The sequence below is a fragment of the Nannobrachium achirus genome, assembly GCF_963921795.1.
Source record: "Nannobrachium achirus genome assembly, chromosome: 18".
NCBI lineage: Eukaryota > Metazoa > Chordata > Actinopteri > Myctophiformes > Myctophidae > Nannobrachium > Nannobrachium achirus.
Window position 1 is genome coordinate 6,200,435 of NC_137825.1, and position 16,748 is coordinate 6,217,182.

Sequence of the window (16,748 nt, forward strand, 5' to 3'; positions counted from 1 at the left end):
CAAGTGTCTGCTTTTACTTTAGTGGCCATGGCCTAGGCTTTCAATCATGATTTCCCCTGTCTTTTAACAAATTATCGCGGTGTGGGCGGATGGATCAATCACATATAATCATTAAAAAAAGATCCGAGGGCACGGAGATCCAAATCCAATGTCCCAGAGAGAGAGAGAGAGAGAGAGAGAGAGAGAGAGAGAGAGAAAGAGAGGACGTTCTGTCTGGTCCATTTGAAGAACTGTAATCCAGCATTTTGAGGTGGAAACATGGAGAATGCACAGGTTTATCATACATTTGAGAGTGAGAACCATCATTTTAATGTAACTTGGAGTTGGAGGAGGAGAGCAGAGCTGGAAAGTTATTAGCGAGTCCAGATCAGCTGTGGCTCTTGCACTAATTGGTTTGGCCTAGTTTTACGTCTTTGTTGATTGATTGATTGATTTCGTGTGTGTGTGTGTGTGTGTGTGTGTGTGTGTGTGTGTGTGTGTGTGTGTGTGTGTGTGTGTGTGTGTGTGTGTGTGTGTGTGTGTGTGTGTGTGTGTGTGTGTGTGTGTGTGTGTGTGTGTGTGTGTGTGTGTGTGTGTGTGTGTGTGTGCTATGCTCAGAGACTTGCGTCTATCAGCGGCTGCTGTCTATCTTCTCTCAGTCCCCTGCTGCCCTTCCAGTCTTCCAGACCACTGAGACCAGTACAGATCCAGGAAAATATCAAACATGTTTGAAAAGAGTCGGGCTACCCCCGATCGTCCTCCGAGCCACTCGGCTGGGCTCCGAGTGGATCTGTGAGACCTCACGCTAGACGATGTTCATGCCCGATTGTCGGGCCCGTTTCAGTCGGTGACAGCCCGATTGTCGGGAGGGTAATTAAATAGCCCGATTATCGGCTAGTGTGCGGCCAGCTTAAGACATTGATTTTTAATCACCCAATTATTGCCGCTGCGAACTCTGGTGGCAGGGGTTCTACGAATCTAATCCACTTAGCTCAATACTTTATACATTTCTCCTTCTGTAGGTGGAGAGAGAAGGTGATCTCACTGATCTGTTCCATAACAGATATATTATTTACGGTAGAAAATGTACCCTTTCTGCTCTGAATTATCCAACCCCCTCTGCAAATGTGGTTCATTAGTGTAGCCACAGTTCCTTTAACTTTGAACTCCTTTAAAGCATAAATAATGATACACAATAATGTTGTGTACCCGTTCTAAATGGGTTAATTTTTTGTTTCTTGTTCTTTATGTTTATCTAATAAAATATTCAATACAAAATAAATCAACTACACTCGCCACAAAAAGTTCGGAAATCTAACTTTGGTCGATTATATCTCCCCTTTAACACATACCCCGCCATTTTAACATACCTTCGTACTCTACGGTGCCTCTGGTCTCCATAGACTTCCATGTAATTCATAGTGCACGGATCATGCACACCCATGCCTAGATAATGCACCACGTGTGTCCACATTGCTCACAGCTTTCAAACAAAAAAAATCTGAATGGAAATCCGTTCAGGCATTCATGAGATAGAAGCCATTATGTTTTCCTAAAATGTAAACAAAGATGGCTTCCATGTTTGATAGATGGGGTTGCTATGGGGGTTAAACATGCAATTTCGCGATTTCTATCATGCCTACTACATTTTTTGGGGTCAGAAAAAAAAATTGAAAAATGGCGGAAATTCTCTGGACTATCGGGCCTGGCAGGGAAAGACATTGAAATAATCTCGGGACTATCGGGCCTGGCATGCAATGAGTTAATAAACCCAAATGGTATTGTGTTTTATAACATTTTTATCGTTGATTTGTCACCTTTACAACGAGGTACAGCTTGTAAGCATCAGGCATTCGAGGCATGAGCTACACAGCCAAGCGTGTGGGTAGCACTGACCAAAACATTTTCCAACATTCGGTCCATTATATCCCCCCTTTAAGTATGCCAAATGGTATTGTCTTTGATATCATTGTTATCGTTGATTTGTCACCTTTACAACGAGGTATGGCTTGTAAGGATCGGGCATTCATGGAATGAGCAACACAGCCAAACGTGTGGGTAGCGCCCCTCCAAAAATGGTCAAAATGGCCTGGCAGGCCTGCAATACTGTTCTTTTGGTGTTCACCTGTGTTACTTGGGGCATTGAATGATTGCACTCTCCAACAGTAATAATGAAAAGAAAAAACAACACATATTGGCCATTTTTACACTTTGTTAATGTTAAGCCCAGTGTCAGGGAAGCCCAAAACGAGAGTAAATGCCAGCAGAACAGTATATTGCAAGCCATTTTGGCAAAGTTCTGGTCGGCGCTACCCACACGTTTGGCTGTGTAGCTCATGCCTCGAATGCCCGATGCTTACAAGCTGTACTTTGTTGTAAAGGTGACAAATCAACGATAAAAATAATATAAAACACAATACCATTTGTGTTTATTAAAGGGGAGATATAATCGACCAAAGTTAGATTTCCGAACTTTTTGTGGCGAGTTTACATGAAAATAGCCCATCTACAAGCTTGTAGATCTGCTGTTTTTGACAAACGATAATTTTTGATGAACCAAGCTGCAAATAATATGCACTTCCAGTACCAGTACAGGTGTCAGCACTGCGTGAACAGCAGGTCGGACACGGCAGACAGAAGAAAGACGTCTAAAAACACACGCTGCCCTGCCAGACTCCAAATCACCTTGAAGAGAGAGAAAAGAGCAAATGGAAAAGAGTTACAGTGAGTTTATTCAAATCATTTCTATCAATGGAATGAAACTAATATTGTAATCGGTGTTTCAGTATTTACTGTACTAGCCCTTACCCGTTCAAAGATATGAGCTCCGAAATGATGTGCAGTGTGTGGGTTATGGGATGTGCACTGTGCACACAGTATATGAGGGATGGAAAGTAACTTTAACTGGTGCTTGCATGCTAATATGTAGGAGCATCAATGTAAGAAATACCCGTTCCATTTAACGGCTACAGAGATACTGTGTACCGATCTGCATGATTTTTGGACAACATCTGTAACAGGGCCTAAATTATATGTTAGATATATTTTTCCTTTTTCTATTCGTTTTTTGTCGCATTCCTATGCCAATAATGTGATGACCAACAGGTTCCCTATGGAGACACAAAGAGCCTGCTTTGTTCCCTATGGAGACACAAAGAGCCTGCTTTGTTCCCTATAGTCCATGGGCCATACGTGATGTCGGTATCCGAAAGGTGGCAAAGGTTACCATGCATTTTTGAAAAGCTCTATATCTGTAGATTATATTTTGGTATGATAACCCTTTCTGAGTAAAGATAGATAGATAGATAGATAGATAGATAGATAGATACTTTATTGATCCCTGAGGGGTAATTCAGATATCCCATAGCTACATACAGGCATATTAGTAAAAACACAACACAAAAAGAGGAATTGGACACAGGTTAAGACCAGAGAGTGAATACACATAAAAACATTAAAAAGCATTTAAAAAGGTAATAGCCGGGGAGCCACAGGCCCAAAAGCTCAAAGAATAGGATGTTACCTGTGATGTCATGACATACTTTTAATTTTTGTTTTTTCTATTAATTTGGTCATCAAGGTCCACAGAATGAGAGGCCTGCTCTGCCGGAAATCCTGCGAAAAAAAGTTATGGCCATTTGTATATTCACTCCATCGACCTCAATATAAAGGAAAGAAACACACCAAAAACAATATGCTTTAAGTATCATGTGAGGGGTCAAACTAGGGATTATTGATGATTCTGAATCCATTGCAAGCATTTGTTTTGCATGAAAAACATTCCTTGGGCTAGAAAACGGACCAAAATAACGGTGAAAAGTGATGACTCGTAACTTTTCACAGGTTTGAGAGGCTGAAATCTAGCCCAAGGTGTGTTTTTTCCAGTATAGTGAAGTCAATGGGAAACTTTTTTTCGCAGGATTTCCGGCAGAGCAGGCCTCTCATTCTGTGTACCTTATTGACCAAATTAATAGGACAAACAAAAATTTGGAGTATGTCATGACATCACAGGTCCTCTCTCATTTTGGCCCAGTGGCTCCCCGGCTATAACCATGGGGATAATAAAAAGTCCATTGCTTAGGCCTAAAAAACGAATTAGTAGTCCAGGTCTAGCGGCTGGCCATCGAATAAAAAAGTCTAATGGCAGAGGGAATAAAAGTGTTCTTGAAACGATTATTGTTGCAGTGCCACGAACGGAACATGTCCTTACGACTGCTTTTCTGGCCTTTTAGGATGTTGTGGAGAGGATGGCTAGCGTTGCTCATTATGGCCCTGCTCTTGTTATTTGTGCATCTCTCCACAACCAGTTCCAGTGGGTCCGGCCTCTCCCCCAGAACGGAGCTAGCCTTCTATATATAATGGGACACCAACTCTAGCTGCTGATAGCACCAATTTAGCTGTGTCTCAGAAAGGGTTATCATACCAAAATATAATCTACAGATATAGAGCTTTTCAAAAATGCATGGTAACCTTTGCCACCTTTCGGATACCGACATCGACATCTCGTATGGCCCATGGACTACTATGGAGACACAACAAGTCTCCTCAAAATATTGGCTTAGGAATTCGACAAAAAACAAGAGTAAATCAATAGAAACAATATATAAAAAATGTGAAGGAATGAACTATACATTTATATTCCGATTGTAATCTGATTCAGATTGTAATCAAACACAATTTTACTACTTTTCATTGGTTCAATATTATTTTTACCAACACAACAGACGTAAAGGGTGTTCAATAGCCAAAAAAAAAAGAAAAATATATAATCAAAAACCTCAAAAATGGAGTTAAGAGGTTTTGTCCCAAGCACTTTTTACTACTTCAATATTATTTTAATCAACACACCGACGTAAAGGGTGTTCAATAGTTAACTGTACTGCTGCCGTTGACAATCCTCACCATCATTGAAAGGGTTAAAACCATGGCGCCTTTGACGGTGAGGACTGTCAATCTTACTGTATTTACTGTAAAGGTATAATTACTTACAGTACATCGCTCCGCTCCCGCCCGCATCGGTAATGTCTGCGATTTGTTTACAACGCACGTCGGGCGTGCACGCGAAGTAAACGTCCTCCATAGTAAATCCATTGAGAGGCCCATAAAGAGACTTCATTTACTCCAAAAGAGACATTTTGAGCCAAAGGATAGCCTGTATAAGGTAAACAAAAGACTCGGCAGGGCGCAGCCATGTTTCCCTTCTGGACCCACACTGTCATGTGACTAGATGACGTAATCGTTGCCGTCAAGTGATAATCCAAAAAAACAAAAACAACCCCCTTCCGGCCCTTCAAAATAATAGCGGCGGCCTATGGAGGAAACGGTGCGGCACCAAGGCACCAAGCAAACTTCAGATTAAAAGGCAGTTATTGTGTTAAGAGGTTTTTGCCAGACAGTGACCGTATGCTCCATGTCTCAGGAGTAAGGACTCCCATCTGCCGCGCTATCCAACGGAGGTGGTTCTGAGGAACACCCACAACCACAACCTGTACCAGGCTGAGGCCCTGAAGCACCGCGATGTGGGACCCAAGGTAGGCACAACCTGTACCAGGCCTGAACAGGGTTCCCACGGTCATGAAATTCCTGGAAATATTTTGAAATTTGAAAAATATTTTTCCAGTACTGGAAAAGTTTTGGAATTGATCAAGGGTCCTGGAAGGTCCTGGAATAATTAGCTGTGCATTGTCTTTGGTTATTGATTTTGTTAATACCTCTGAAATGACAAATGAAACATTGGCCAAATTGTCAAATATTAGAGGCAGAAATTGTGAAAATAGCAGACGCCTCGCGTTGCGAGTCGTTGTGAGCATGTAGATCTGCTATTCTCACCATGAAACCGTGTTAAACAAAATTCCTCAACTCTTAGTGCTCGTCAGGTTGCTGGGGTCCCCAGTTAAAATATGATTATTTCGGGGGTCATGGCCTGAAAAGTTTGAGAACCACTGTCTTTGGGCATTGCGCATAGGAGAAAGCGACTCGCTATTGAGCTGAATTATTGTTATATAGTCCTGGAAATCAGGTTGAATATTCTGGAAAGGTTTTGGAAATGAATTGGTAAAAATGTGTGGGAACCCTGTGAGCACCGTGACGTGGGACCCAAGGTAGGCACAACCTCTACCAGACTGAGGCCCATTTCAGGTCACAATTATTGTGACAAAATAAATGCGATTTTTTTTTACGTTATCTCGATAATCAAAATATCCCTAACATCTATTATCCTGGGGCGGAACATTTACCAAAAAATAGCAGATCTACAAGCTATTTTTTGTAGATCGGCTATTTTTTGGAGATTTGGTAGAGAGAGAAAAAAAGACTATCAAATACGTTATTTCCAGCTCTTTTTGACCAATTATAGAGTTAAAGTGGTACCAGATATACAGTTTTAAGTGGTACCAGATATACAGTTTAAGTGGTACCAGATATACAGTTTTAAGTGGTACCAGATATACAGTTTAAGTGGTACCAGATATACAGTTTTAAGTGGTACCAGATATACAGTTTAAGTGGTACCAGATATACAGTTTAAGTGGTACCAGATAGGCCTATATACAGCTCGGGAAACAAGAGGTGAATCGATCCCAGTCCACGAGGGAGGATCATTTCATGATAAATTGAAATCTCCACGATACGATTATCGCAACTTGTGTTTTTTTATCACAATAAACGATAACAACCAGTGATGTCATTACGTGCGCATCCCACATCAAAAACTCATTCAAGTCGCCCAGGGACTCATTCATGTCATGGTCCTGGGGTCCCGGGGATGCGCCTCCATTGGAGTCCATGTTAAAATGATTTACCGGGTCACGGTAAAAGAAAAACATTTTAAAATTCCACAGACACCACCATTGTTCATGGGTGAAAGCATCCTACTTTACCCTACGTTAACACAAATAAAATCCACGTAGAAAGTCTTAAACAGGCGATAGAAACGTCAATGTTTTGATTCCACCGACGTCCAACGCCATTTTGCGCGCCCGAATTCATTAGGGGCACATGTTTTAGTAGTTTTAGTAGTTTTAGTAGTTCTAAGTTCAAACATTAGCCAAATTGTAAAATAAATATAAGAAATAGGCAAACATTTTGAAAATAGCCGATCTACAAGCTCACAGCGCTCGAAAACATTGTATTGAGGACTCATAAAACTTTTCTGGGACCTATTTGAATGACCACCTGTGGGTCCCGGGACCCATTACATTGAAAACCTAGTATCATCACTGCATCCCCAACCCCAGGCCGTGCAGAGCCTGACCAGACTCTTCCAGGCGGGTCACTCTACTGCGTCTGCCATGGCCGCGCTGCAGGAGGATCTGAAGGCAGAGTACGGCGACCGCTACGTCTACGCCTGCGCTGACCGAGCCCTCAGCCCCAACTACAGCTTCTGCAAAAGGTACGTTCTGACTCTTTAGAGTAGAGGTCTTCACGGGTTCAATTTTATTACCTATTCCAACCCAAATGGAGCCGGACCCAAATGGCCCCATCTACTATTTGGAATATGAGAACCGCACATTCTAAAGAAGCCATCTTTCACACAGTCTCAGAGCCAAGATCTTGGGGATAACTCGTCGTCGCCGACCGGCGTCCACCCTGCCTGGACGTCAGAGGAAGAGGAAGAAAGAAGCGTGTGTGACAGCGAAGGAGGAGCAGACTGACAGTAAGTGATCATACATCACACCCTGACCTCCCCTCTCCTCTCCCTGCTGACCCTGGGTGAGCCAGAGCTCTTGTATTCATTTACAGTTTACAGTTTAGGCATTTAGTAGACACTTTTAATCCAAAGCGATTTACAATAAGCAGGTAATACATCACTATAATAAACAAGATAATATGTCAGTACATCATCAACAATACAACAAATGCATAGGAATATCAATCTAGAAAAAAATTAAATAACGTAGGTCGACCACGCACCTAATAAAAATAAAATACAAAATAAAACATAAAAATGCTATCTAGCTTCATGTATGGTCATCGAGGGAAGGGGAGTGTTACAGTAGTGCTATGGGTTTAGGTGGAGTCTGAAGAGGTGAGTCTTCAGTCCACGGTGGAAGCTAGGGAGTGATGAGTCCGTTGTTCTAAGAGCAACACAGAGGGCAAACTGTCTCGGATGAGTGGATTTTTGTCCTGGGGTTTTTAGCGAGGGTTCTGTCAGCATCCCCTTGTTGGCTGATCTGAGTGAACGGGTGGGGTTGTAGGGGTTGATCAGGTTTTGGAGGTATGGAGGAGCCGTACCTTTGGCTGCTTTTAAAGTCAGCATCAGTGTTTAGTATTCAGTGCAGGCAGCAACCAGGAGCCAGTGGAGGGAGCGGAGAAGGGGGAGACATGTGAGAACTTAGGCTGGTTGAAGAGCAGTCGTGCCACTGCATTTTGGATCAGTTATCAATCAAATAGATTGGTAATCCATCACAGTTTAACTGTATTTGTTGTAAGGGGTGGGCGATATGGTGACAAATATCCTTGAGACGATACTAAGTCTCCACGATATGCCTTTTCAGAGATATCGTGTATATTGTGATACAATGAGGGAGCCTTATGAAAAATCCTGTTGAATTGTTAATACAGAGATTCATTGCAGAATTCATTTAAATCTGCAGTTTGGTCTAAATCTGTAGTTCTCAAACTTTAAAATGTCAATGTCGGGGCGCCCGCTGGCCTACTGGTCCAGGCGCATACCACTTAGGCACTGCCACATAGGCATGGATGCCTGGCGGCGTCTCCGGTTCGATTCCCGATCCGGACGACCTTTGCCGCGTGTCGCTCCCCATCTCTCCCCCCATTTCCTGTCAGTCTACTGTCCTCCTATCCAATAAAGTCATAAAAGCGCCAAAACAAATCGTAAAAGAAAAAAGAAAAAACTAATGTCAAGGTCTCTGGCAGTGTAGTTTCATTAGTACACTGTCAGAGTTACATACTCGTAAGGATCAATTTAGACCTCCCAAAAGGAACCCAGAGAGTCCCTGGACCCCACTTTGAGGACCACTGGTCTAAATGGTCTGTTACTCCTTTTTCTTAGTTTGTGTTGCCTTGAACTGTAGGTGGTTGTACTGTTAAGTAGCTTGAAAAATACATAAAAACCAACATGAAAAAGAATCGTGATAAGACCCATTTAGAACGGGTACACATTATTGTGTACCATTATTTTATGCTTTAACTATTGAAAAATAGCAGATATACAAGCTCACAGCGCGGCACCGAGTGCCGCGCTGCGAGCTCGTAGATCTGCTATTTTTGAAAAATTGTGAAAATTAGAATTTTGACCCGATTCTATAAGTGTCTTTTGAATCCTTCTAAGGTTTTTTTTAAAACCCTATGTTTCTATGTCAGCAATCTAGCCAGCCATCGTCAAAGAAAAGGTCCTTTTCACTTAACTGGAGCTCAGTTAGTCTGTTCTAGAGAGACTACTATGTGCTAGGTGCTCAAACCTTTTCATGTGAAGGACCCCCAAACTGATATATATTTGGCCACAGACCCCCATCTCAAAATATTTAGTTCCAGGGACCCCCCAGAAGAAAAATTTGAGTTACAAACGTTCGCTTTAAAAATACATATACCTATTCAAAGATTTGCACACATTTTCACAACTTTTTCAAAGTGCCGCGCTGTGAGCTTGTATATCTGCTATTTTTCAATAGTTAAAGCATTCAATAATTCTAGGTCTAATGCAAGGTCAAAGGTGGGAGCAGAACCCCAGCCAAGGAGAGTCCAGGACCAGTCCTCCAGAGGCCGTGGAAGCTGAGCGTGTTGCTGCTAGCTGTCTGTCTGTGCTCAGCGACCATGACTACCGTCAGTACATACAAACACTTTAACCACTTAAAGGAGTAGTTCACCCTCAAAATGAATTATTTTCTATTACTCACGCCATGGAGACATGAGTTCAATAATATTTTTGTTGTATTTGTCACATTCCTAAGACAATAATTACAATAAATGTGTTTTTCTTCCGGAATCATTTGGGGGTAAATGTACAAAAATATTTTTGTACATTTACGAGTTATGTGACAAATACATTTTTTTTTTTATTGAACTCGAGTCTCCATGGCGCGAGTAATCAATAGAAGAAAAGTCATTTGGGGTTAGGGTTAGCTACTGAAGTACTTTTTAAACTAATTTACTACCGGATTATTTAACCAAAAATACTCACCATATCCTGGTTATTTTTTTTGTTTTTCTCACCTTTTAACCCATCGGCCCGTCAAACCCCCCTTAAGACGTTCCAAGACTTGTTACCTGGTTTCCAAGGTTGCCACGCTGCCCGCGGACCCCCGGGAGGGAACCAGGCCCACCAGGCGGCCCCGGGAACCCACCACGGACCCCCAGGAGGGAACCAGGCCCACCAGGCGGCCCCGGGAACCCACCACGGACCCCCAGGAGGGAACCAGGCCCACCAGGCGGCCCCGGGAACCCACCACGGACCCCCGGGGGGAAACCAGGCCCAACAGGCAGCCTCGGGAACCCACCGCGGACCCCCGGGAGGAGACCAGGCCCTCCAGGCGGCCTCGGGAACCCACACTTAAAGGTGATACACCATGAAAATTCACTTTTCCTATTTTAAAACTTTTTTTTGGGGTCCCACTAGCACCTTCTATCCTCACAAAGTCCCATTTCAGACCGTTGTGTCTTTCTCTGGTTTTGGGAAGGTGGAGGTTAAAAGCATCCCATGGGTTCTCAAAACAGGCTGTCCGGTTTCTCAAAACAGGCTGTCCAGATTTGATGCCGTTTGTGACGTCATAAACAGCCGTTTTTGAAGAAAAAAAAATCTTTTTTCAAAAAAAAAAATATTTTTCAAAAAGATTTTTTTCTTTTCTTTTTTGGCCTTCAAAATAAGAGAACGGTCGCGGATGAAGGCTGCGAGAGGCACGCTGGACATTTTAATCCGTTAATTTCTGGAGCCCAAAATGAGTTAAAAAATGAGATGCTCTCTATTCAGGAGTTGTAATTTAGCCTCAAACCTTTTGAAAAAACGTTTTTGGGACATAAACAATATGACATAAATACTTTTTAAATGCATGGTGTATCACCTTTAACACTTGAAGCTGGGTGTCCACAGCAGAACCCACACCAAGCAGGCCTGACCACCAACCAGGAGGAAAGGGAAGATGACAGCGCTGCTGACCTCCTGTGTCTGTCTGTGCCAAGCGACCATGAAGAGGGTGAGCACAATGACTCTGTAACATCTACACACACCTTTTCTTCCTGTTGATTACTCAATCCCATGGAGACTTGAATTCGTGGACATTTTTGTCGTATTCCTAACTATAAGACAACCAGTAAGATGCCTAATTGCCATGCCTTGGCCATCTGGCCAGTGGTGTATATCGGACCAGTTACCCCTGGGTACCCATAGATATTCACAGATATGGGCTTAATATTGATAACATCAGGGATCTCCACATATGGGCCTGAAGCGATTTGGTTTCCCTAGCTGGCATCACAGGTATCTTCATATCTCCAATATGGGCATAACAGTTATTTGGCTCTGACATCACAGATGATGTCAGATGTGTTCTGAGCTTGTAGATCTGCTATTTTTGCTTCTTTTGTATGAGATACTAGAATGACAAAGTAGGACGTAGCAATATGCAATGTGGCCCTCTGGAGTGAAGGTGGAAATAAAGTGGCCCTCGCCATCATCAAAGTTGCCCATCCCTGCTATAGGCCTATATGTAACATTGGCCTCCTAATATATACTTCCATACCATTCATTGTACGAAATGCTGTTTTCACTACTTGACCCAACTAGTATGAATTCATAACAGCTCAGTGGCCTTGTGGTTAGAGTGTCCGCCCTGCCCTGAGACTGGGAGGTCAGGGTTTGATCCCCAGCCGGGTCATACCAAAGACTCAGTGCCTCCCTGCTTGGCACTCAGCATCAAGGGTTGGACTGGGGTTAAGTCCCTGTGTCCAGTACTGGTACTTCAAGCTGCCTCACGCTACAGAAACAAGAGATAGGCTCCTGTTCTATGGACCTCATGGCTCGGCAAGGCTTACTTAAATTCTAAGCGCACACAATTGTGTGGAAATCCTACTGTGCTGTAGTGTAGCTGTAGTGTAGTGTAGCTGTAGTGTAGTGTAGCTGTAGTGTAGCTGTAGTGTAGTGTAGCTGTAGTGCGCAGTCTGCACACTGTAACTCATACAACTGGCGGCCCGGGGGCCACATGCGGCCCCCACCTTCACTAAATGCGGCCCACAGGTTAGTATACCGGAATACTGATATATTATTGATTTCAGCTGTTACAATTCCAAACATGATCTGCTTTAATTCCGTCAGTCTATATTAGTAGCTTAATGACTAGTAAATTGGCCGTGCTAATTCCGCTGAGAAGCTTTAAAAGAATCACCTTGGAGAGATACATAAACACTTGCACTTGTACTGATGTTTTATCTTTGCTGTTGGTGTCTTGTATGTGTAGTAAAGTTAGTGTAATTTTTATTTCTGCCTCTTGGCCAGTTCCCACTCGAAAAAAGAGATTATGTCTCAATGTGTTTTTTACTGGTTAAATAAAGGTTAAATAAAACAAATAAAAGTATAGTAGTATTAAAATGTGCTCACAACGCATTGCGCTGCGATGCGTTTTGAGCTTGTAGATCTGCTATTTTTTCTTCTATTGTATGCGATACTAGAATGACAAAGTAGGACGTATAGCAATATGCATTGTGGCCCTCTGGAGTGAAGGTGGAAATATAATGGCACTCGCCATCATCAAAGTTGCCCACCCCTGCTGTAACTGTTGACCAATGTGTTTGCCCATGCAGACAGGGCAGAGGCCCCGGTGGGCAGCATGATCAGAGCCCTGGGCAGCCTGAGCAGAGACCCCGTCTACAGCCAGGCCGTGGCTACCATGGCCCAGCACTTCCATCACGTCAGAACCAACCCGACCAGGCTGCTGGCTGCCATGCAGCGCTTCGGTAAGGCTCACACCTCCTCCACACGCACACAGCGGCCACTGCTGGAAGAAGTTCTCACGTTTCTTTTAACTTATTTAGGCCTTCAAAAATAGCAGATCTACAAGCTCGCAACGCGGCACTCGGTGCCGCGCTGTGAGCTTGTATATCAGCTGAAGGGCTGAAGTGGTTAATGTATGTTTTGTAACGATAATCGTAAGTAACAAGTAAGTAAAGCTTTCAAATAAATGTATAGTGGATAAAAGCACTATACAGTATTTGCCTCTTGAGATGTAGTGCAGTCAGGGCATGGCCTCTGTTGCCCCTCAGTTTGGCCTTGTGCCCCTCAAACCAATGGCATGACCTGTGGCCTTAATGCCCCAGCTGGCTGTGGCACTTTCTTGACAATATGTAGACGGTAGGCAATGGTGTCTCTTTTTTGTCATGTAGACAGAGTCCCCATCTTTAAACCAATGCAATTCAGTGACTTTGATTGGTTGAGCATGGATCAGATTGTAAATACCATCATTTATCTATTTCACTGCAGATTAGGTTATCATCCCTAACCCTTAAATTCAACAAATTCTTTCAATGGACTAAAACTGTTTTATTTGATGGCCTTCCTGCCCTGGCATTTGGCCTTTGTGCCCTCCAAAAATGGACAACATCAAAGGCCAAGTGGCCTTGCCCCTAAAATGATGAAATTCCAGGCCTGGGTGCAGTAGAAGTAAAAGTATCGAAAATTGGAAACACTCCAGGAAGTTAAAATACCTAAAAAAAATTGTACTTAGACTAAATGTTCTGTGTTACTTCACACCACTGACAGCGGCGGTCCGACCAGCGACGACCCGACCAGCGACGACGCGACCAGGTCCACTGAGCCCGTGTGGACCAACGCCTCACCCTCGTCCTGTTACTAAACGGAGCTCCAAGAGGCGTGTGTCGTCTGGTCGCCCGCAGACGCACTGCAGACCCGTGGACAGGCAGGAAATGATGGAGCATCACAGATCTGCCTTTTCTGTAGAAAACAACGAGTCGGTGAAAAGACAGAGAATGATGGAGCATCACAGATCAGTGTTTACTCTGGAAAGAAATGGCTACGCGTCCAAAGTGACAGGCAGTGATTTGTGTTGAAGCCATTCAGACTGGGAAGTGGGAACGCACTATTATGCATTATTACTTTAACTTTTATTTTATGCTTTAACTGTTAAATAATAGCAGATATACAAGCTCACAGCGATCTTATAGATCTTGTATTTTTGAAAAATCTTGAAAATGTGTGCAAGTCTTTGAATATCTTGACCTGATTCTATAATAAGTGTCTCCTAAAACCTACGGGTTTCTGGAGAAGAGTTACAAATGTTTGCTTTAAAAAATACATACAATATATTCAAAGATTTGCACAAATATTCTTCTTTCAAAAATAGCAGATCTACAAGCTCGCAGCGTGGCACTCGGTGCCGCGCTGTGAGCTTGTAGATCTGCTATTTTTCAATAGCTAAAGCATAAAATAATTCCCGGTCTCAATGTTTTAAGGAGATTTTTGTCCGATAGGAAAGGGCTGGAGTTATTTTTGTCAGTTCATGTGAAGGAGGACTGGGTTCTCTTACTATTCTGGTCAGCTTCAGCTCTGATGGATCCTCGGTCCTCTTTGTGTTCACACTAGAGTTCCTCTAAGAGGCCTTTAGAGATTTAATATCCAAGCAAGTCCCTTCAGAGGCTGAAAGGGTCTGCAGCAGTGGTTCTCAAACATTTATTTAACTCAGGTCAACCTGGTAAATAACTTTTTTCATCCACTGCACCCCTGAATTACTTTGTTACTGTATAGCATGTAGTAAATATGCAAATATTTTCCCCTTAGATTCAGTATGTTATTGAGAGAATAATAGATTCCTCTAATTACCTGTATGATGTTGACAAGAAGGTGAGAAAATGTTCTCATTTGTTTATAACATATTGTGTAATTTATATGAACAATATGTAAAAATAATGTATTTTTGAAAAGCTTGTTGACTGGATGCATGACAACTTTGTTTACTTGCCTTCTATAGTGATTGTAGAGGTAGAGCTTGAAAATAAACGAATGCCGCAGCAAACACTGACAGTACATTAGCCTTTGCTTTTTATTGGTTTTCATTTGAAAATTATATAAAAATCTATAAACACAAAGCATCCCGACACGTTGTGAGCTTGTAGATGAAGACCTGAAGTATGAAAAAGGGCAATTGGTTAATTCAAGTTTTGTAAGCTTAATTTACAAACTAAAGTTGGAGTGTAAAAGGAAAAGTGCAATATTTGCCTCAAATGGACATACTGTACTCAAGTAAAGTAAAAGCAGCTTGTAGATCTGTTATTTTTTACACTTTTTGTGTCTCCAGTCAAATAGGTTCTGTGCTGCCCAACTAATGGAAAAAATAAACAGCAGAGGGTGCCGTTTTTTCCCTTTTTTTAACTATGGCACCTCAGGATGTAGTCGTGACGCATTTTCACAGGGACACTGTTTTACTTGTAACACCAACATGAACTGTGTCTCCACCCACTGCTGCTCAACATTGTTGAGGAGCCAAAACCAATAATTCTACTCTCATGCCTATATAATTGGATGTAAAAAAAATAATATTGAATTGTGAATCTTGAAAAGAATAAAAAAGTGCATGCATAAGTCACTGAATTAGGCCTACAGGCAGTATTTGTAATGAGTTACTTTCCACTACTGAGCAGAGAATGTTAGAGGCAGGGGCTGACATTTCTTAAGGGGCATTTTGTAGCCTTGTACCGAAAATAGCAGACCTTCAAGCTCACACATTGTGAGCTTGGAGGTCGGCTATTTTCAGTGCTTGACAATGACACCACACTGAACTAAGCATAATCAAGTCAATACTGGAGATGTGGCGTAACGGCATGGATTTCTACACAGAGAGGGCAATTCTTTCAACATAAGATGCTGCATTCAAGTTCAGGAGAGTTTGGACAAGGCAATTCTCTTGAATGCAGCCTTCAGGTATGGCATGGAAGAGGGCATTTGGAAAGCCCCCTTTTATGTCTATGTGTGCATGTGCCTGCTACTGTGAATATGTTTTAATAGCAGACAAAAAATTATCTGGAATGTTTTGAACTCATTATTGACATGGCCCATTTGAATGCAAAAACCTATGAGTCCCACCCATGGCATTGTGCACCCCACCCCACCCCGGAATTTGAGTTACAAAGATTTATTTGAGTGAAAGTACAAAAGTATTGTAGTAATGTACTTGAAGCATCAAAAGTAAAAAGTACTAATTTCACATTTCAGTTTTCAGAGGTATAAAATGCACAAAAACCTTTTGAAAATAGTGGATCTACAAACTCAAAATGCATCGCATTGTAAGGCCTGTACTGGAGAGCTGAAGTGCTCTATGTATGTTAATTATCCCAACCTTCAAAGTACCTAAAGTTTTCAGATAATTGTAGTGGAGTAATAGTACATTATTTGCCTCTGAGATCTAGTGGAGTAGAAATGGAAATTATCCAGTAAAGTAAAAAAAAAAAAAAAGAAATCATCATTTCCTTGTCAGGCCAATAGAAATAAAAGCATAAACTACATGAAATGTGGTAGGATAGGGAACTTACCGTAGCCTATGTACTTATTACAGTATTAGGGAAATCCCACTGTATCTCGCATAGACAGTGGTGTCAGTTCAGCAAAGGCTAAGGTATGGCAACCAGACTGTTGTCTTCGCACGCGTGCAAGACAACAGTCATGTTGCCATACCAAGGTGGCAGCTGCCATACCTCACCATACCCAATTGACACCTCTGCGCATAGAAGTGAGAAAGATGGGCTACAGGGCGAGTGCTTATTGGTTATTAATATGCACAGATTCTTCTGTGCTGCAGAGGTAGTGTTAC

At 42.4% G+C, this 16,748-nt stretch overlaps 1 protein-coding gene across 3 annotated transcripts in view; it reads left to right on the top strand.

Moving 5' to 3' along the window:
* The window catches only part of LOC308303641 (uncharacterized protein), a 30,087-nt gene extending 15,119 nt beyond the window's left edge, over positions 1-14,968 (top strand). For 2 of the 3 annotated variants that reach the window (XM_080748076.1, XM_080748078.1), the window contains 9 exons: positions 2,564-2,703; positions 5,399-5,510; positions 7,215-7,369; positions 7,515-7,633; positions 9,634-9,762; positions 10,188-10,495; positions 11,027-11,129; positions 12,733-12,885; positions 13,688-14,968. In XM_080748076.1, coding sequence (XP_080604202.1) covers positions 2,564-2,703; positions 5,399-5,510; positions 7,215-7,369; positions 7,515-7,633; positions 9,634-9,762; positions 10,188-10,495; positions 11,027-11,129; positions 12,733-12,885; positions 13,688-13,995 — 1,527 coding nt within the window. In that variant the 3' untranslated portion in view covers positions 13,996-14,968. The remainder of the gene's footprint in view (positions 1-2,563; positions 2,704-5,398; positions 5,511-7,214; positions 7,370-7,514; positions 7,634-9,633; positions 9,763-10,187; positions 10,496-11,026; positions 11,130-12,732; positions 12,886-13,687) is intronic. The other variant, XM_080748077.1, reaches the window with a different exon arrangement.
* Positions 14,969-16,748: the final 1,780 nt, after the last annotated feature.